Source organism: Salmo trutta, unplaced genomic scaffold (genome assembly GCF_901001165.1).
Source record: "Salmo trutta unplaced genomic scaffold, fSalTru1.1, whole genome shotgun sequence".
Lineage (NCBI taxonomy): Eukaryota > Metazoa > Chordata > Actinopteri > Salmoniformes > Salmonidae > Salmo > Salmo trutta.
Window position 1 is genome coordinate 407886 of NW_021822200.1, and position 20711 is coordinate 428596.

General features: G+C 39.0%; 2 protein-coding genes across 4 annotated transcripts; one reads left to right on the forward strand and one right to left on the reverse strand.

Moving 5' to 3' along the window:
• Positions 1–2194: 2194 nt before the first annotated feature.
• On the forward strand, positions 2195–12505 carry LOC115180905 (uncharacterized). 3 transcript variants are annotated; one of them, XM_029743062.1, is made up of 5 exons: positions 2195–2477; positions 5743–6060; positions 6390–6510; positions 7496–7559; positions 11829–12505. In XM_029743062.1, the coding sequence occupies exons 1-5, from the start codon at positions 2411–2413 to the stop codon at positions 11919–11921; spliced, it is 663 nt and encodes a 220-aa protein (XP_029598922.1). In that variant the 5' UTR covers positions 2195–2410; the 3' UTR covers positions 11922–12505. The 3 variants fall into 3 exon arrangements, with proteins under 3 accessions (XP_029598922.1, XP_029598923.1, XP_029598920.1); XM_029743063.1 differs by having other exon boundaries at positions 7496–7532; XM_029743060.1 differs by lacking the exon at positions 11829–12505 and having other exon boundaries at positions 7496–8086.
• Positions 12506–12510: 5 nt separating this feature from the next.
• Positions 12511–17963, reverse strand: LOC115180901 (nectin-4). Its single transcript, XM_029743055.1, has 11 exons — positions 17837–17963; positions 16385–16720; positions 15900–16184; positions 15016–15048; positions 14739–14844; positions 14574–14639; positions 14352–14381; positions 14220–14279; positions 14049–14066; positions 13846–13893; positions 12511–13595 (listed from the first exon to the last, which is right to left on the reverse strand). Exons 1-11 carry the CDS (start codon positions 17889–17891, stop codon positions 13574–13576), a joined length of 1059 nt encoding a protein of 352 aa, XP_029598915.1. The 5' UTR covers positions 17892–17963; the 3' UTR covers positions 12511–13573.
• Positions 17964–20711: the final 2748 nt, after the last annotated feature.

Here is a 20711-nt window from a genome sequence, read left to right on the forward strand (position 1 = left end):
AAACACACCCTACTATATAGGACTCCCAATCAAAGGCAACTCAACACACCTGCCTTCAATTGGGAGTCCAACCCCAATTAACTAGACATAGAAACACAGACATAGACCAGTGACAAACCCCATAAACATACATCAACTCCCCTCTGCCACGTCCTGACCAAACTACAATAACCAAATATACTCTATACTGGTCAGGACGTGACACTTTGACCTGGTTCGCTAACTACCTCTCTCAAATAGTGCAGTGTATAAAGTCAGAACATCTGCTGTCTCAACCACTGCCTGTCACCAAGGGTGTACCCCAAGGCTCGATCCTAGGCGCCACACTCTTCTCAATTTACATGCACAACATAGCTCAGGCATTAGGAAGCTGTAATAGCGTGTGTGTAGGTGGCAGGGAAGTCAGGCGCAGGAGAATCGAACTTGGTATAAATGGAGTCGTTTAATAGACTTAACAAAACTCCAAAATCAAAGTTACAAGATAAATAAAAGTGGGTATAAGAACCCGTCACACACCAATACATAATACACGAACATACAAACAAACAATCTCTGACAAGGACATGATGGGAAACAGAGGGTTAAATACACAACATGTAATTGATGGGATTGGAACCAGGTGTGAAGGAAGACAAGACAAAACCAATGGAAAATGAAATATGGATCAGTGATGGCTAGAAGATCGGTGACGTCGACCGCCGAACACCGCCCGAACAAGGAGAAGGACCGACTTCGGCGGAAGTCGTGACAGAAGCTCTCTTATCCATTTATATGCAGATGATACAGTCTTATACTCAGCTGGTCCCTTGCCGGATTTTGTGTTTAACGCTCTACAACAAATCTTTCTTAGTGCCCAACAAGCTTTCTCTGCCCTTCACCTTGTTCTGAACACCCCCAAAACAAAGGTGATGTGGTTTGGTAAGAAAAAGGTGTGATTACTACCGAGGGTTAAGAGCTTGAGGTAGTCACATCATACAAGTACATGGGAGTATGGCTGGATGGTACACTGTCCTTCTCTCAGCACACATGCATATATGCAGGTTAAAGTTAAATCGTAATCGCTCCTCTTTCACCCCAGCTGCCAAACTAACCGTGATACAGATGACCATCCTACTCATGCTAGATTACGGAGACGTAATGTATAGATCTGCAGGTAATAGTGTTCTCTTGAGCGGCTAGATGTTCTTTACCATTCTGACATCAGATTTGCCACCAATGCTCCTTAGAGGACACATCACTGCACTCTATACTCCTCTGTAAACTGGTCATCTCTGTATACCTGTCGCAAGACCCAGTGGTTGATTCTTATTTATAAAACCCTCTTAGGCCTCACTCCCCCCTATCTGAGATATCTACTGCAGCCCTCATCCTCCACATACAACACCCGTTCTGCCAGTCACGTTCTGTTAAAGATCCCCAAAGCACACACATCCCTGGGCTGCTCGTCTTTTCAGTTCACTGCAACTAGCGACTGGAACGAGCTGCAAAAAACACAAACTGGACAGTTTCATCTCAATCTCTTCGATCAAAGACTCAATCATGGACACTCTTACTGACAGTTGTGGCTGCTTTGCGTGATGTATTGTTGTCTCTACCTTCTTGCCCTTTGTGCTGTTGTCTGCGCACAAAGGGCAAGATAATAATAATGTTAATAATAATAATAATGTTTATACCCTGTTTTGTGCTGCTACCATGTTGTGTTGCTGTGCCATGTTGTGTTGCTACCATGTGTTGTCATGTTGTATTGCTTCCATGCTGTGTTGTCATGTGTTGCTGCCATGCTATGTTGGTGTCTTAGGTCTCTCTTTATGTAGTGTTGTGTTGTCTCTCTTGTCATGATGTGTGTTTTGTCCTATATTTATTTAATTTATATATATTTTTAAACCCAGCCCCCAACCCCGCAGGAGGCCTTTTGCCTTTTGGTAGGCCGTCATTGTAAATAAGAATTTGTTCTTAACTGACTTGCCTAGTTAAATAAAGGTTAAATAAAAAATGTAAATTAAAAAATCTGTTAAAAGAACCCTTCAGCCTTATGGTGGTGCAAGATCTATAATTGTTGGTGTCTAAAGAAGGAAGTGGACCTGTTGATGTGTCTGTGGTAGATCATAAGACCTCTCTGTGGTGAGAGCTCTCAAAGACCCCAGTCACAAAAACTAGGTTGCACTAGCAGAGGTGCCATTGTTTCTGCATAGGAGTAACATGAATACAAGCTAGACAACAGCACCACTTCCTCCTCTCAGCTCTCAAGGCCCATTATAACCAAGTCAACCCAGTCAAATGAGCATCACTTTGGTTTGATTGAGTTTTATTTTGTTCCTCTACTGAGTAAATAACGTTGCATTGACGTCATATCTGTAGTCGGTCTGAGCAGGCAGTGTTGGGTCGACGTTTGGTTGTGCAGTGTGTCAGTATGTGTGGAAGTGTATCTAGTCTTGCTCTGCTTCTGGTGCTGTGGGGTCTATTCACAGCTGTTGACGGTAAGAGAGATGTATCCCATGATCTATTTAATTTGTACACAAGCCCTGAACCTTACAGGAATACCTACAGGAGTTAGACCTACACAGTAATAAGGACACTGTATTGTAAAGTGTAACCAAAGTGTTCACTACAGTTTTAATGCAGTTATTCAATAAGACTAAAATGTCATTTTTACTACCACTAGCTACTCATGCTCTTTATTTATTTTTTCATCAAAAACAAAATGGCAACTATACAACATTTTCTCTAAGATGGTTGAACATAACATTTCCAAATTCTGTCAAATATGTATGGTTTAATATGTATGGTTTAATATGTATGGTTTAATATGTATGGTGTTATATGTATGGTTTAATATGTATGGTGTAATATGTATGGTTTAATATGTATGGTTAATTTGTATGGTTTAATATGTATGGTTTAATATGTATGGTGTAATATGTATGGTTTAATATGTATGGTTTAACTCCAGTTTGTTATTGAGGGTGGATATGGGGCTTTCCAATTTCTGGCTTTATTTTTTTTGCAGCCAGTAGACCTAGATTACAAAACATTCTATGATATTGATCAGCAATATTTACATTTCTCAACAAACATAATTGTGGAGATTAATGGATATAAATTCCTAGACACAGTGAAATGATAGCACATACATTATCCCAGAATGGTGTCAGTTTGTCACAGGACCACAGCATATGTAATAGAGTTCCTTTGTGCTTTTTGCATCTCCAACAGAGATGTGACATTTCTGGGTGACATTACATGCATTCTGGCAGGAGTATAGTAAGTCCTATGAATGATCTTACATTGCATTAGTTCATGTCTTTAGTTGTAGGAGCAGGTATGAACATTTTAACATTTCTGTGACCAACGGTGCTCCTCAATTTCTTCATTTATATCTGTTTACCATTTGTTCTGTATGGGTTCTGAACCATCAGGTAGAGTTTCAATCAGCTCTTGATATAACTTGGCAATCAACTTCTTTAGCGTAGCAGCTTCTTTCAGTATGTTTTCTATGCTAGATGTCTTAGGTTCCTCCAGATTATGTTGAAGTGATTGAATATGATTTCTGAGTTGTGAGAACTGAAATAAATCAGCCTTGGATAATGTAATTCATTGAATGACAGTAGAGACCCATCATAGTAAACATGTTACAAATTCATGATGCCACTTTGGAAGCAGGACTTAAATGGGTCATCACTAAATGCTGGAGGAAATGCGGGGTTATTCCAGCTAGGGGTGACTGGCAATATTGGTTCTTTCCACCTCATGAATTTACATACATTGCCCCAAATATGAATGGAATTGAGAATCATTGCATTGTCTGTTTTTTCTTTCAATGCCTTGGACCTGAAGTAGTGAATATATTTTAGATCATACAATGTTACATCTGTGGCTTCGATACTCCTCCATGCCACAAGGATCATCTCCTGTCCATTGTATTAGTGAACGCCGTTGTGCAGCCCAGTAATACATCTTCATATGAGGTGGTCCAACACCTCCAGCTTTATAGGGGAAGTATAAAACAGTCAACTTGACTCTCGAGGTCTTTCCATTCCATACACACATGGAGAGCAGGACATTTATTTTATTTAAAAGGTTGAATGGAATTGAAAAGGGCAAGGCCTGGAATAAATACATCAACCTTGGTAATATAATCATTTAAAATATTTTGACCCTACCGAACATAGAAATAGGGAGAGATCTCCATCTCTGAACATCAGATTCAACCCTATCTAGTAAAGGAGAGTAATGGATGTTTTATGCCTCCTCCAGATTGCATGGTATCAGTACACCCATGCACTTCATATGTGTCTTTGTCCATTTCATTGTTCTGTATTAACAATGGATCATCTTTCTTTTTAAGTAGGGTGATTGTAGCCAAACATAGTGACTGGGGAAGTTCATTTTTCTCTAGAGCTGCTGTGAGCATAATAACATAGGCCTTAGTAATCTGGGATAAAGGTGTCTATAACATTCCACTGGGAATCCATCATTACCAGGAGATTTCCCAATCTGTAGATTATTGATGGCCTCCAACAGTTCACCTGGGGAAATGTTTTATCCATATTCCTTTTCTCTGGTTCATTTATAATTGGTAAAATGGCCTTATTGAGGAAAATGTCTATATATTCCTTTCAACTTTTGTTTTCGGATTGATACAGTTTTTCATAAAATGTTTTAAAGACTTGACTTAATTTCAGAAGGAACAATTGTTATGCTACCATCTGGGGTTTGAATGCTATGGATGGTTCATTCCTCTTCCTCTTTCTTAATTTGCCAAGCAAGCGTTTCCCCTGCACTTTCACCTTGCTCAACATATTGTTGCTTGGATTTTATGGCAGCAATCTCTGCAGATCGAGAGTTTATTGTGTTATATTAAATCTTCAAAGTGTTCAACTGTTGACGGGTGTCAACATTTCTATCTAAACTGTATTTTCTTTCTAAGTCGTGGATTTTCTGTTTGAGTATTTCTAATTCTTTATTGGTCTTATTTTTCTTATGTGAAGAGTAAGACATGATACAACCTCTCATGTATGATTTAAGAGTTTCCTGGACAACAGTTGGACATACTTCATTGTCTACATTCATTTCCAAAAACATATCTATCTGTGTGTTGCAATATGAGGTAAACTCCTTATCTCCAAGAAACATTGTGTTGGATCTCTATGTCTCTGCTATTGGTATAGGAGGTTTGAGCTTAAACGTTAAAGACAATGGACTATTGTCCGTAATTGTTCTAGGAAGGTATTTACATTCAGAAACACAGTCAATTAAAGCCAAGTTTACAATAAATAAGTAAATGACTGAATATGAGTTTTGGAGGTGAGAGTAATAGGAGTATTGTCTTTCAGTTGGATGTTTCTATCTCTACAGTTCACACAGACCCATCTCTTTAATGTTGTGGTTTAATACCTTAGACATGTTAGGAAGAGAATGTAGTTTAGATACTTGTTTAGATTTGCATCCCGTAAACAGTTAAACCCCCCCATATTATATTCCTGTTACATTGATATAGCTTTAGTATGAGGTCATTAATTCACTTTGGGTCATCTTCATTTGGGCATTAACAATTCAGTAAAGTTACTTTTTCTTGTGCCAGGTTTCTTTTTACCATTATAAAACATCATTTTGGGCCTGAAGTAATTTCTGTAGACTGAAATGGGACTTTTTATTAATGAGAATTGATAGTACTACTCATGCTCAATCAAACCGATCTCATGAAATAATATACTCACAAACTTTTTCCCTTCCTGTTTACAGTGACTCAAGAGAAAACATTGGAGACAGGAGGAGCAGATGCCACTCTTCTCTGCCCAAACCAAACTCTCACTGACATCATGACAGTAGTATGTCACAAATATAGAGTTATACGTGAGGGTCATGAGTGTAGAGTTTCACAAGACTTTGAAACAAATCATACCAACAGCTCTTGTGACCCCAGAGTCACACTACAGATAGAGAATGACAGAGTGTTTCTACACATCACCAACATACAACCATCTGATGAAGGGAAATACACCTGTGATTGTACATATTATAAAGGCAGTTCTGATATAAACATACATATTTCTGTCAATGGTAAGTGTTTGGTCTGATGGGATTGTTCACAATCATTTTAAAATGAACCCCAGCATATCTTATCACCACATATTTAGTGGAATGCCTGTCATGTGCTTACCTTTATGTTCTGTCAGTGTTTTGTGGTCTTGTTTCGTAACGTCTGTCATAGAAGTTACATTTGACTGAAGTGAGAATTTCTGTAGTCACAATATTGGATTTTGTCATCAATACATGTAATAATGTCTTAAAATATAGAGACTGTCAACAACACGTTGCCTTAATGTAAATGAACAAGATGGCGGAAGAGAAACACATAAGATCATAATATATATTTTCCCCTTGCTCAGGAAACCAAGTGCAACAGGCCACAGACAACAGTCTCTTCTATTGGGGGATGATAACAGGTGTTGCAGCATGTGTAGCTGCCCTGGTGTTTGGTGGCGTAATCATGAGGAAAATTCATCTCAGGTAAAATAATATTAATACATTGGTAAAAGAGTTGCTGTCACGAGTGTTTGACAGATTTTTGGTATTTGAATAACTACTTGGAAGCACTGTAGTAAAAAATGGTGCATTCTCGAATACATATTAGATCTACAATGAGGATATGGTACTGAATTGATGTCTCAGAAATACATGCAATGATATGAGTTCAGGTGGGCCTTCAATCTTCAGCAAACAAAGGAAAGGAGGGGTGCTCAACAACAATGATGAAAAGCATGAGAAGGGCTTACCAAGAAAAACATCCCAAAGGACTAATTTGAGGCAGAAAGTAATTGGAAAGGCAGAGATGGATTTATTTTAGGTCACTTTAATCCATTTTATAGGATGATAACAGGTGACAGTTGAGTGCTCCAACTCCTTTCTGTCTCGAATTAGTCCTTTTGGAAGTTTTTCTTGCTTAGCCCTTTACATGCAATACTATATATCCTACTGACACATTTTTAAATACCCAAACACCATGTACAACACACAGGCTACTTGACCTACTTTAAGTCTGACTCAATGAGTTTGTACTGATCACTACCCACTGGGCAAAAACTGGTTGGAACAATGTTGTTTCCACTTCATTTCAACAACAAAACAAAATGTGAAGACAACGTGGGACTGATTGGATTTGCAAAAAGTAATCAATGTAAGGGAATTTCCTATTTTTCCCACCAAACTTTTAACCTAAAAAATCCAATAACAATTCATGTTGAATCACGTTAGTTGGCAACTCAACCAAAATGTAAAACGAAACTAGGCTAGATGTTCAACTGACATCTGTGACCAGTGAGTAGTTTCCAATAGCTGCACTGTTGTGGCTTCTCACTTCTCATTTCCTGTCAAAAACGAGTGTGGTAAAAAAAAACACATACACTGCCCACAATAATTTAGCTCCGGAAAATGTGCTGTGTAAAACAGGTTTCAGTTGGTGCTATGTTAACTCTTGTTATTTTTTGCTCAACAGGAGAACACAGCTACAAGTGTCTGGAACCGTCAACGAGGTGCCACAACACTGCTTGCTGTTGCCTGTTAGTCAGATGAAGGCATCTATTTGGGTCCTCATTTATAACCGTTGCGTACAACGGTTGCGTACAATGCGTGCGCCATTTCTGAAAATACCGCACACGTACAAAAATATTGAGATGTATAAACTTGCCGGATGCCATACATACACATGTTTCCCGTTATAAATCAGACCCATCCTGAACCTGTTCACGCGTGAATGAGCATTAAAATCCGCCTGAAAAACGTCCATAATTGACCTTTTATGGTGACAGTAACGCCCTATTTTGCTGTGTACTGGAATTAAACCATGGCAGTTTCTAAATAGAAATGGTGAGCTTGATCAAATGTCTTGAGAGAATGTTTTAAACTTTTGGCAGAGTGTTTTAAACTTTTACAGTGACATTTGCTGTATCTGACAATTTCTGAAAGAAAAAAACTATTGCAAATTGTTGTGAAATTGTAAATAGATTGTTTGAATTCAATAATGTTTTGCATTAACTTTTTAATATGCTGCACTGGCTGTGAATTCTGAAACGTTGTCTACTCGGAACGAAATGACGGTATAGGCCTACTTACAGTGGTAGCCTACTCACTTCATTACAAAATATCAACTGTTTGTTCTTCAAATTCAAACCGTGCTCCCTTTCAGATGATGTTATAGCAAATAGGCCCAATTAAATGGTCATTTATGTTATGGCTGCTTTAGGAATATGAACTCATCATGGCCAGAAAAGGTGAGGAATCTATTCTGCAATGGTGATGATACACTTTTTATGTTAATAAATTAAATATTGTCTTCTCGAGAAATTTGACAGTACAGTATTCAGACGTAGCCTACAAACGTCAATGGAAAAGGTGAACAGTCTGTTCTACTGTTAAACTGTTCTTCGGATCGGATCGCATAGAGCAAAATAGTTGAAATAGCTTATCTATTTACTACTGTAAATTGGGTCTAATTACATTTACGATTTAGTCATTTAGCAGACGCGGTTATCCAGAGCGACTTACAGTAGTGAGTGCATACATTTTCATACTGGTCCCCCATGGGAATCGAACCCACAACCCTGGCGCCATTCTCTACCAACTGAGCTACACGTGACTTAAATAAGTTATTCGATGAATTGTAGCCTATCCTAACTTATAGGTCTATAGGCTATGAAACCATCAGTCAGAAAAGCTGAGGAGATTATTCTGCAATTTATTTAACTAGGCAAGTAAGTTAAGAACAAATTGTTATTTACAATAAGGGCCTACCCCGCCAAACCCAGACGATGCTGGGCCAATTGTGCACTGCCCTATGGGACTCCCGCTGGATTTGAACCAGGTACTGCAGTGACACCTCTTGCACTGAGATGCAGTGTCACTCGGGATGATCATGGAAATTAAATAAATAGTAAAGATATATCTATTTCTAACTAGAAAATGACATTTACTGAACTAAATGTGGTGTGTTTGCTCGTCTTGTAGTATTTATGGTTGTGAAATAGTAGTAGTGGTAGTGAAGGCAGTAGTAATGGTAGTAGTAGCAATGGTAGTAAAAATGTTTTCATAGGCTATGTGTTAGTTATAGTGACCTATGTTGGGGTGGTTTGTAGGTGTGGAGTTATAGTGGGCTAGTATAGTCAGCTACAGTGAGTACTATATCATCATAAGCCATAGAATTGTTACGGTTGTGTGGAGAGACGGACCAAGGCGCAGCGTGCTCTGAGTTCCACATCTTTATTTTTGTGAAACTTACAAAACAAAAAGGAAACAAACAACAAACCGTAGCATAAGAGGTGCAGCATGCACTAACTCAAAATAAGATCCCACAAAGACCAGTGGGGAAATGGCTGCCTAAATATGATCGCCAATCAGAGACAATGATAAACTGCTGCCTCTGATTGGGAACCATACCAGGCCAACATAGAAATAAACACACTAGATCACCCACCCTAGTCACACCCCGACCTAACCAACATAGAGAATAAAAAGGCTCTCTATGGTCAGGGCGTGACAGGAATAGGTTTTTAAGTTCCCAAATTGTTTTAGTTTGAACATTCGGAAAGTTTTATGGCAGTGATTTCAGTTTTGAATGTTGAAGCCTGCATTCCGCAATTGAAATGATTGGGGATACAACAAGCTTTATCGTTCATGAAGTAGGAATGATAGCAAAAAGCTGTGTTGAAGGAACCTACGTTTTGTCAGTCTGCACATGTCATCGTTGGGGTGGTGTTTGTAGCTGTGGTTGTGTGGTTGTTTTGTTGGTTCTTTGGGCCCTACAGTATGGATGAGGTCAGTAGTTGTGTGTTTGTTGTCAGGAGTTGTTGTCAGTAGTTTTGTTGTTCTGTTGCTGGTTCTTTGGGCCCTACAGTGTGGGAGTGGTCAGTAGTTGTGGTCAGTAGTTTTGTGGTTGTGGTAAATAGTTGTGTGGTCAGTAGTTGTGGTTCAGTAGTTGTGGTCATTAGTTGTGTGATCAGTAGTTGTGTGGGTGTGGTCAGCAGTTGTGTAGGTGTGGTCAATTGTTGTGGTTCAGTAGTTGTGGTTCATTAGTGATCAATCGTTTTGTGGCTGTGGTCAGTAGCTGTGGTCAGTAGTTATGTGGTCAGTAGTTGTGTGGGTGTGGTCAATTGTTGTGGTTCAGTAGTTGTGGTTCATTAGTGATCAATCGTTTTGTGGCTGTGGTCAGTAGCTGTGGTCAGTAGTTATGTGGTCAGTAGTTGTGTGGGTGTGGTCAATTGTTGTGGTTCAGTAGTTGTGGTTCATTAGTGATCAATCGTTTTGTGGCTGTGGTCAGTAGCTGTGGTCAGTAGTTATGTGGTCAGTAGTTGTGTGGGTGTGGTCAATTGTTCTGTAGGTCTCGTAATATTGACCCTGAGGACATGCATATTTGCACATTGAAGGGAGCCCATATTGAGCAAGTTCCCCATTATAAGTACTTGGGTATTGGGATGACGATAAAACACACATTGAAAAACTGACACAAAAGTTAAGAATTAAGATTGGTTTCTTTTATAGAAATAAATCCTGCCACACTTTGGAAAGTATAAGGAAGATTGTTCAAGCAACACTTCTCCCAGTGATTTATTATGGTGATATAATCTACATGCATGTGGCAGCCTCAGTTTTAAACCTTTAGATTCAGTCTATCACTCGTTACTGTGTTTTATCACTGGGGAAAATTTTAATACACATCACTGCATTTTGTATAGTTGTCTTAGCTGGGAGTCTCTGACTACCAGAAGGGCTCAGGATTGGCTACTTTTTGTATATAAAGCGGTTCTTCAAAGAGTCCCCCACTACCTCAGCTCACAATATTACTTATTGTGTGTTATGTGTTCACAGGGCTCCCTAGCAAATGACATGCTGTTCTCAATGGTGACCCACCCTGTATAAATAAAAGTAATACGTTAAAAAAATGGATATATATATATTCCTATGGTTCTCATTCAAACCCATGTTAATTTATGCAAATGTGAAATGGTTACAGTTCAAAAAGTATACACAGCATAAAAAATAATTTGACAAGCAGTCTAAATTGGGGCAGTCTGAACATCTCAACATTGGTTTGGAGATGAAAGCTTAAATGGTGAAAGTGGAGATAGGAGAATTTTCGATTTTTTTCACCACAAAAGTCTAGGGCCCTTTTTCCCCATTGAAAGGCATTGGGAGCTCATTTAAATATTCTTATAGTTCAAAAATTATAAATGCTATCAAAAATATGTTCTCAAAAGCAATCTAATTTGGTACAGTCTAGACATTTGGAAATTGTTTTCATTTTAATAGCTTAAACTCTAGAGCAAGCGGAATAAATATAATAATAATAATAAGAGTAAGAAATCTTGAGTTGTGCTTAGCTTAGCAAGCACACCTAATTATTTTAGATGCAAATATAAACTAAATAGATTTTCACGCTTCTCACTAATGGCAAATGATTGCATCTTATATTTAGCAACCAGTTTTATTGTTCTGAATAAGAGTCTCATCATACATTCTCCATTTGCACCATGCTACTACTAGGCTAAGTATGCCTTCTTGTAATGCAATATTTCAACCACTTGAAACTGTGCATACTCATGGTCTAAAGTTAGCGTGAGGATAAGCACATTCTCATGTCAAGTTCAGTTTTTATAAATGACAACTTTTGCTTGAAAACTGGCGCAAGCAGTTATGGGGGATATTTTGTGCGTACGCAGCGTTTATTAATGAGGCCCCTGCAGACTACGCTCTTTTACATTTTCAGTTGAATTTTCCAGAGCCCCATATAAGATTCTACAGTGTAATATGGTGACATATTGTTAATGTCTTTGTAGGAGGAGCAACAGGACATTGAGCCCTTCAACATGTTCACAAGGAGAGACAATGGGCTTTACTCAACTCTCCAGCTGCCACATCCTAACCTCTGACCCTCTGGCACCGTTGACCAATGACGACATGGCATTAGACACCTTCTCGTAACAGTTAGCTATACAGCTATACGGTAGAGTGGTAGATATGCATTTACTGTGAATATTTTGATGACTGAAAATGATTTTTTTTCCCTTGTCTAACTTGCCATATATCAGCCTCTCCTTTACTGTAGATGTTCTGTGGTGGTTGTAAATATCAACACATACTGTCTGCAGGCTGCACATCTGTTATGGAAGTACAGGTGTTATAGACAGTACATGTCTAAGAAAGTATAGCTGTTCTGTTTGCGGCTAGAACAAAGCATGTTTCTGTGGAGATCACCTGATCCCAAAGTCATAATCTTTTCCACCAGGTGTCAGTGTACTGTTGTAAAATACTTAGTACTGTTGTAAAATACTTACATTTTCCCGTCATAAACATGAATGGCGAAATCAATAAAAGTCCCAACTGTCACTGTATTGAAACTGTAACTTTCGAATATTCATGTAGACCTGTTTTAGTTTTCTGTTTCCTGTATAGGCCTGGCTACATGAATTATCCTACATGTTTTGGTGCATATGTTAATAAACACACAAAACTAGTAACTAGCTGGATATGATTTATTAGAACTGTTTTTCCCACAAAATGTATGTATGCTGTAGCCTATGTACTTCTGTGGATGCAAGGCCAGTCTATTTAAAGCATGAGAACTGTTTCATGGGGGCCGGTCTATCGTTTCCTTCCTGCACATCAGTTAGGCTGACTACCTATCCACATCGCTCCTACCACGTCTTAAGAATGTGAAAACATTCTCACCATTCTGATTGGTCCCAGAAACTGATGGGTTGAGCCAGAGTTGGCTTACATGAATCACGTCATTGGCTTTGACATTCTGATTGGTTAGAGACTTCCATTTGCTGGTTAATTTATTTTGTACAATACCCCTCATTTTGATGTCAGCACAAATTATTTCTAGTATGTAAACTTTGGCCACTTATACTTGAATAAAAAAAATGTAAAAAATGGATTCACATATAAGGCCACACAGAGGGCCAGAGATAATTACAGACACGTGATAATCTGAAGTACCCAAAAATGCTCACTTGATGTGATCTTATAAAATTCCCCCCAGAACTTGAAAGTTACCAAAATTCTGGTAGTTTACTGATAATATACCCTCCCTTTGAAACCTTAAATTGAATAGAATAAATGAACATCAACACACATGACAGATGCACATGCTTACAAGGTATATACAAGATAAACATTTAAAAGCAGTACTGATGCTGTCTCTCTTGGTTTTAAGAGGTCAAAACCTGAGTGTTACCTAATGGCAGAACTGCATATTGATTGTTCAGTGGAAGTGTCCAACACAACTGATGTTCCCCTCTTACGTGTGTGGTCTTTGTAAATGTCTCAGAGAGCTTTTTGTTTTCTCCTTACAATCTTTAAACTGACCTGCACAACTCTCCCTAGGCCCTAGAGTATCATGACCTGAGCCAAAACAGGCAACTTAGCTAACTGTTATGACAGGCTCAAAACAACATCTTAAAAAGGACTGCTTTTAAAAAAACAGATTGATTTGTCACAGACTTTTAAAGATAAAATTACATGAGCCAGATTAGTCAGTAATGATCAGGTGTGTGTGTGGCAATATGAGTACAGTCACTCAGTAGTCATTGAAAAGGTTCCTGAGAAAGAAAAGAGGGGGAAAGAAAATCGTAATATTTCAATTGGATGAAAACACAGGTCATTGTGAGGTAATAAGATGGTCTGACAGCCACTATGACAAACATAACAGAACAGATACTAACATGCAGCTGAGTGCTTGATGCTGTCACCATGACTACTCTATGACCACCACAAAATGACATAATTTCAGAACTTCTTCCTCAAGAAGAGACTACAGCAGAGAGTGAGAGAATTAAGTTGTAAACCTACTTCTTTACAGCCTCCTGAGCTGGTTGTATACTGCGCTTCTCAGACGAGCTGAGGGATGGTATCCAGAAAGAAGAGGACATTTTTAAATTATCTTTCGATTTTTGGGTTACTGTAATTTATACTAAAAGTGTTGTAACATTCTCAATATCGTCTGTTTCACGCTTTCTATCGGGATAATCAAATAAAGTTGTAAAAATACTCACATTTGTGACGGACTGGAGCTTGGTGTGAAAGAGATCAAACCAGACAATGTAGCGGCAAAAAACATACACCACAGAAATACATTTCCAAGTTTCATTCCCAAGTTTCTTGATCAATGAGAGAAATTACAGAAGACATTAAGAGACTATGAAAGTATGAGAAGGTAAACCTACTTCTTAGTCATCCTACGCTTGATTGTTGAGCTGTTTGGTGAGCTGGTTGACGAGTGTGACCTGAAAAAACAAAAGTTAATAAAATTATTATTTATTTTAAAAAGCTTTTAAAAATGTGGAAGAGATACTCACATTTGTGATGGACTGGAGGATGGTGTGACACTGAAATAAATCAAAATAAACAATATACTGACAAGAACCACATCATCTGATTCATTATTATTTTATTACAATTATTTAATCGAGAATGAGTTTCAACCTGTATAGCACATATTCTCAGAAAATGCAATTGTAATGTTTTCAAAAAGGTTTTAATCATGATCCCTTAAATGTTCTCTAGAATGAGCATCTTACTGTTTGGATGTTGGTGGTGTCTTTAAGGGAGTTCTGCTGATTTCAGGGTCAGGAACTGGGGGTTTTCTACATCAAATTAGAGATCAACTGGTAAACAACTGGCAGTCAAATCACATTCAATTCAGAGTAACTGTTTTCAGTTTCAAGGTAATCGTTTTTCTCTACCTGGAAGAGGTATCTTTTCTCCTCTTTTGCAGCCATATTACACAGAATACAGCAATGAGACACACTGAACACAACACTGAACCCATCACTGCACCAATCACTGCACCTGTGAATGAGAGAGATGACAAGAGAAGACAGAGGTCAAATTCCCAGGTACACTACACCAACACCTCATACATGTAAATATGTCTCTGCACTACACCTGAAAGTTGAACAGTAAAACAGTCAGTCAATAGGTTGATTATGACCTGTCATTATTAGAATAACAACCACTTACCACTGATCCTGTTACCAGAGACCTGAGATTGACCTAGAACAGTAATACACAGGAAGTACTTCATCATGAACACAGGCAGTACTTCATCATGAACACAGGCAGTACCTCATCATGAACACAGGCAGTACTTCATCATGAACACAGGCAGTACCTCATCATGAACACAGGCAGTAATTCATCAATAACACAGACAGTAATTCATCATGAACACAGGCAGTAATTCATCATGAACACAGGCAGTACTTCATCATGAACACAGGCAGTAATTCATCATGAACACAGGCAGTACCTCATCATGAACACAGGCAGTAATTCATCAATAACACAGACAGTAATTCATCATGAACACAGGCAGTAATTCATCATGAACACAGCTAGTACTTCATCATGAACACAGGCAGTACTTCATCATGAACACAGGCAGAAATTAATCATGAACACAGGCAGTACTTCATCATGAACACAGGCAGTAATTCATCATGAACACAGGCAGTACTTCATCATGAACACAGACAGTACTTCATCATGAACACAGACAGTACTTCATCATGAACACAGGCAGTAATTCATCATGAACACAGACAGTACTTCATCATGAACACAGGCAGTACCTCCTCATGAACACAGACAGTACTTCATCATGAACACAGGCAGTACTTCATCATGAACACAGACAGTACTTCATCATGAACACAGGCAGTACTTCATCATGAACACAGACAGTACTTCATCATGAACACAGACAGTACTTCATCATGAACACAGGCAGTACTTCATCATGAACACAGGCAGTACTTCATCATGAACACAGACAGTACTTCATCATGACATCATGTTCCTGATCATGTCAATATATTACACATTGATCTATAGACATTTCTCACCAGTAATTGAAGCTGGAATCACCATGGAAGCATTCTTGGTGACATCACTGAAGAACATAGAAGCAACACACCTAACTTCTTTGTTAGTTAGACTGGACACTACCACTGTTACAGTAGTTGTCATAGTGACAGTTCCATTGGGATGGGTAACATCAACCATGGTGGAATGTTCTATCATCATGTCATCCCAGGTCACTATAGGAGCAGGTCGTCCAGTAGCAGAACAGGACAGAGTGGTGTGACTGTTGTTGGTTTGTGTGATGAGGAGTGAGGGTCCATACAGCTCTATAGAACAACAAACACAGTTCACAGTGAATGTAAATACTATAATGTTTTCATGCACATGATTTACTAAATTATTCCATTTACATGATTTACTAAACGATTGGACATTGGATGTATGATCTGATGAAATGGCTGCCTGAAGTTCTGAAGAAGTTGTTCTGGGTCAATCATTTAATGTACATTATGTTATCAGATTTTACCATTTACAAGAAGGCAGGTCCTTCCACTGATAGGTCCATCTGGAAAGGTGTTAAACAGACACTTGTAGCAGCACTCGTCTCCTCTCGACACTCCTCTGATGACAATAGAGCAGTTCTGCAGTCCCTCATCTACAAACTCCACTTTCCCCTTAAAACGTAGGTTGACATTGGGACCTCGTTTGCTGTAAGTGGCCACATTTTCATTCGCCCCAGTTGTCTCTTTTTGCCAGGTTACTTGCCGCACGTCTTTGAGTGTCATGAGCTCACAGTTTAAGACTGCATCTTCTCCCAGGGTTGCTGTGACAACCTGCTGTGTTCTCACCAGATGAGAGAGCCCTGCATGAAGACAGTTACAATAGTTCTTAGACACTAGTAGTACTCAGAATGGTCAGAAGGGGGAGTACGGTGGTAAGGGAAGTCCAGTCTAGGCGGGAGGAAGTTATGGGACCTGTTGTAAAACTATCAATTTCTATCAATTTCAGGATATAATGTACATGATATGTGCATAAGGCCACAGCATACATCAACATTAAAGTACTCATGGAGCTGCAGTATGGAGCTGCAGATGAAATCATGCATTTACTAGTCAAATGAACTGGTTTGTCAACAGTTAACACACAATACGCATGTGTAACCGGTGTGAAATGGCTAGCTAGTTACAGGGGTGCGCACTAATAAAACAAATGTATTAATGTCCAGATTTGTTTACAGACACCTTTGTGTATAGCTCAGCTCAATTTTTTTGTTTATTAACCTTTATTTAACTAGGCAAGTCAGTTAAGAACAAATTCTTATTTACAATGACAGACTAACCCAGCCAAACCCGGACGACGGTGGGCCAATTGTGCTATGCCCTATGGGACTCCCAATCACGGCTGGATGTGACGCAGCCTGGATTCAAACCATGTACTGCAGTGACGCTTCTTGTACTGAGGTGCAGTGTCTTTTATCACTGCGCCACTCGAGAGCCCAATGATTTTTAAGTATGTCACACTCTTGTTTTAATGTATATATTGAATTAGTCAACTTTACAGATCAAATATGATCAAACACTGTATAGCCTCAAAACATTTATTTTGATATCATGGATGGTCAATCCTTGCATCCATTAGTTACATTAGTTACATTAGTCTCATAGTCTAGTAGCACGATCTAGTGGCTTAAAGCCTCATGTATCTTGTCCTAGTGCTGTGCCCAGCCTTTGTCTTACTACTTTTTGCTAATAAATACGAATTATTTAACAATTCAGAGTTGGTGGCTATTTACCCATGCAACAAGAAGATTGAGCTACAGCTTCAATATGACATGTATTTCGTGTTGTGAAATTAACAGGTTTGTCAACAGTTGTAAAAGCACACAATTAGATCACGACATTGGCACTAACAATATCGCGCCACTTTCAAAGTGGTAGTCAAATACGGTATTATCATGCATAAAACTGATAAAACTCACCATTAGGGATGAATATGAGCAGAATGAACAGAGAGTTGAAGAGTGCAGGAGACATGGTGAAAATGTAATTTACTACTACAGTAATAAAATAAGAGAAAAGGAGCGGGAAATTCCTTCTATAGCCTGGGCACCATTCTGTTTATGCTCTCTTGCCAACTCCTCATTGAATTTTCATACCAACAATGTTTGGCTTGGCAATGACAATAGAGTTGGCAAAAGCACAAACGGATCTGGGACCAGGCAACCTCCTGCATAAAAGTGAAAGTAAATTTGCTCTCTGTATTCTGTCTACAGTCACAGTTAAACTCAATCAATTTAGTATTGTGTATATCTGCTGGGGAAATTTGCTCAGGCTTTTTCTTCTTTAGAAGCAGGAAAATAATTACATTGTTCAACAAACTGGAATCTAACACAACAAGCATCTGGAAATTCTGTATTTACATAATAAAATAAATGACGATATGAACTCAAACTCGACACACTTCAGTCTAATGAAAATATGGTATCAAACAATCGTCCTCAACATGACATGCAAGCGGTACCGATGCACCAAGTCCGGACCGTGAACAGCTTCTACCCTCAAGCCATAAGACTGCTAAATAGTTAGTTATATAGTTAACAAAATAGCTACCCGGACTATCTGCAATGAATATTTTTACACTAACTCTTTTGACTCATCACGTACGCAGCTGTTACTGTTTATCCTGTTGCAGTCACTTTATTCCTAGTTAAATGTAAATATCGACCTCAATTACCTTGTACCCCTGCACATCGACTCGCTACCTCGTGTATATAGCCATGTTATCCATACTCAATGTGTATTTATTATGACTTTTATTATTACGTTGTTATGTATGGTACGACGTGCTGTACGTCATACTATACGTTGTTATGGTTTACGACAGTGTGCTGCTTTACGGATGAATGGGTTGTCAGGATGAGTGGCACATGTCATTAATCGACAGAGTGATGTACAATGTGAAACCGTGCAGATGTGCGTTCTTCTACAGCTAGGCTAGATATAACATACGTGTTATTACATTTCTATTATTTCTCTATTTTCATTCTCTCTACGTTGTTGTGAACGGCCCCTAAGTAAGCATTTCACTGTTAGTCTACATATGTTGTTTACGAAGTATGTGACTTACAACATTTGATTTGATTTTAAAGTTGTATGCATTACACTGACAGAGGAATCATAGATGAGGTCCGACAACAATGTAACTCAATAATACATGATGTAGGACAAGTTTATTAAAATGCACTGGGGAGATGGAGCACATGAGAACATACACGATATCTGAAGACAGTGGGCCTGGCTTCAGCTGTTGTATCTGTGGTGCAGGGTAAATCAACAATGTTGTCATGGCAACATTTCCAGATTATTTTTTTATTTTTTTTTATTTCACCTTTATTTAACCAGGTAGGCAAGTTGAGAACAAGTTCTCATTTACAATTGCGACCTGGCCAAGATAAAGCAAAGCAGTTCGACAACATACAAAAACACAGAGTTACACATGGAGTAAAACAACATACAATCAATGATGCAGTAGAAAAAAATAAGACTATATACAATGTGAGCAAATGATGTGAGATAATGGAGGTAAAGGCAAAAAAAATGCCATGGTGGCAAAGTAAATAAAGTATGGCAAGAAAAAACACTGGAATGGTAGATTTGTAGTTTGAAGAAAGTTAAAAGTTAAAATATAAATAATATGGTGCAAAGGAGCAAAATAAATAAATACAGTAGGGGAAAAGGTAGTAGTTTGGGCTCAATTAAAGATGGGCTATGTACAGGTGCAGAGATCTGTGAGCTGCTCTGACAGCTGGTGCTTAAAGCTAGTGAGGGAGATAAGTGTTTCCAGTTTTAGAGATTTTTGTAGTTCGTTCCAATCATTGGCAGCTGAGAACTGGAAGGAGAGACGACCAAAGGAGGAGTTGGCTTTAGGGGTGACCAGAGAGATATACCTGCTGGAGCGCGTGCTACAGGTGGGTGCTGCTATGGTGACCAGTGAGCGGAGATAAGGGGGGACTTTACCTAGCAGGGTCTTGTAGATGACCTGGAGCCAATGTGTTTGGCGACGATGATGAAGTGAAGGCCAGCCAACGAGAGCATACAGGTCGCAGTGGTGGGTTGTATATGGGGCTTTGGTGACAAAACGGATGGCACTGTGATAGACTGCATCCAGCTTGTTGAGTAGGGTATTGGAGGCTATTTTGTAAATGACATCGCCGAAGTCGAGGATTGGTAGGATGGTCAGTTTTACGAGGGTATGTTTGGCAGCATGAGTGAAGGATGCTTTGTTGCGAAATAGGAAGCCAATTCTAGATTTCACTTTGGATTGGAGATGATTGATGTGAGTCTGGAAGGAGAGTTTACAGTCTAACCAGACACCTAGGTATTTGTAGTTGTCCACAAATTCTAAGTTAGAACCGTCCAGAGAAGTTATGCTGGATGGGCGGGCAGGTGCAGGCAGCGATCGGTTGAAGAGCATGCATTTAGTTTTACTTGTGTTTAGGAGCAGTTGGAGACCACGGAAGGAGAGTTGAATGGCATTGAAGCTCGTCTGGAGGGTTGTTAACACAGTGTCCAAAGAAGGGCCAGAAGTATACAGAATGGTGTCGTCTGCGTAGAGGTGGATCAGAGATTCACCAGCAGCAAGAGCGACATCATTTATGTATACAGAGAAAAGAGTTGGCCCAAGAATTGAACCCTGTGGTACCCCCATAGACTGCCAGAGGTCCAGACAGTAGGCCCTCCGATTTGACACACTGAACTCTGTCAGAGAAGTAGTTGGTGAACCAGGCGACGCAATCGTTTGAGAAACCAAGGCTACTAAGTCTGCCGATGAGGATGTGGTGATTAACAGAGTCA

What these genes read in the sequence shown, in the direction of transcription:
- LOC115180905 (XM_029743060.1), top strand. Translation starts at nt 2,411, where the DNA reads ATGTGTGGAAGTGTATCTAGTCTTGCTCTGCTTCTGGTGCTGTGGGGT. An exon ending in TCTATTCACAGCTGTTGACG is followed by an intron (nt 2,478 to 5,742) that starts GTAAGAGAGATG and finishes TCCTGTTTACAG; the next exon opens with TGACTCAAGAGAAAACATTG. An exon ending in CATACATATTTCTGTCAATG is followed by an intron (nt 6,061 to 6,389) that starts GTAAGTGTTTGG and finishes CCCCTTGCTCAG; the next exon opens with GAAACCAAGTGCAACAGGCC.
- LOC115180901 (XM_029743055.1), bottom strand. Translation starts at nt 17,891, where the DNA reads ATGTCTCCTGCACTCTTCAACTCTCTGTTCATTCTGCTCATATTCATC. An exon ending in ACACCACCAACATCCAAACA is followed by an intron (nt 14,382 to 14,573) that starts GTAAGATGCTCA and finishes GATTTATTTCAG; the next exon opens with TGTCACACCATCCTCCAGTC. An exon ending in GCTCAGGAGGCTGTAAAGAA is followed by an intron (nt 13,596 to 13,845) that starts GTAGGTTTACAA and finishes TTTCTTTCTCAG; the next exon opens with GAACCTTTTCAATGACTACT.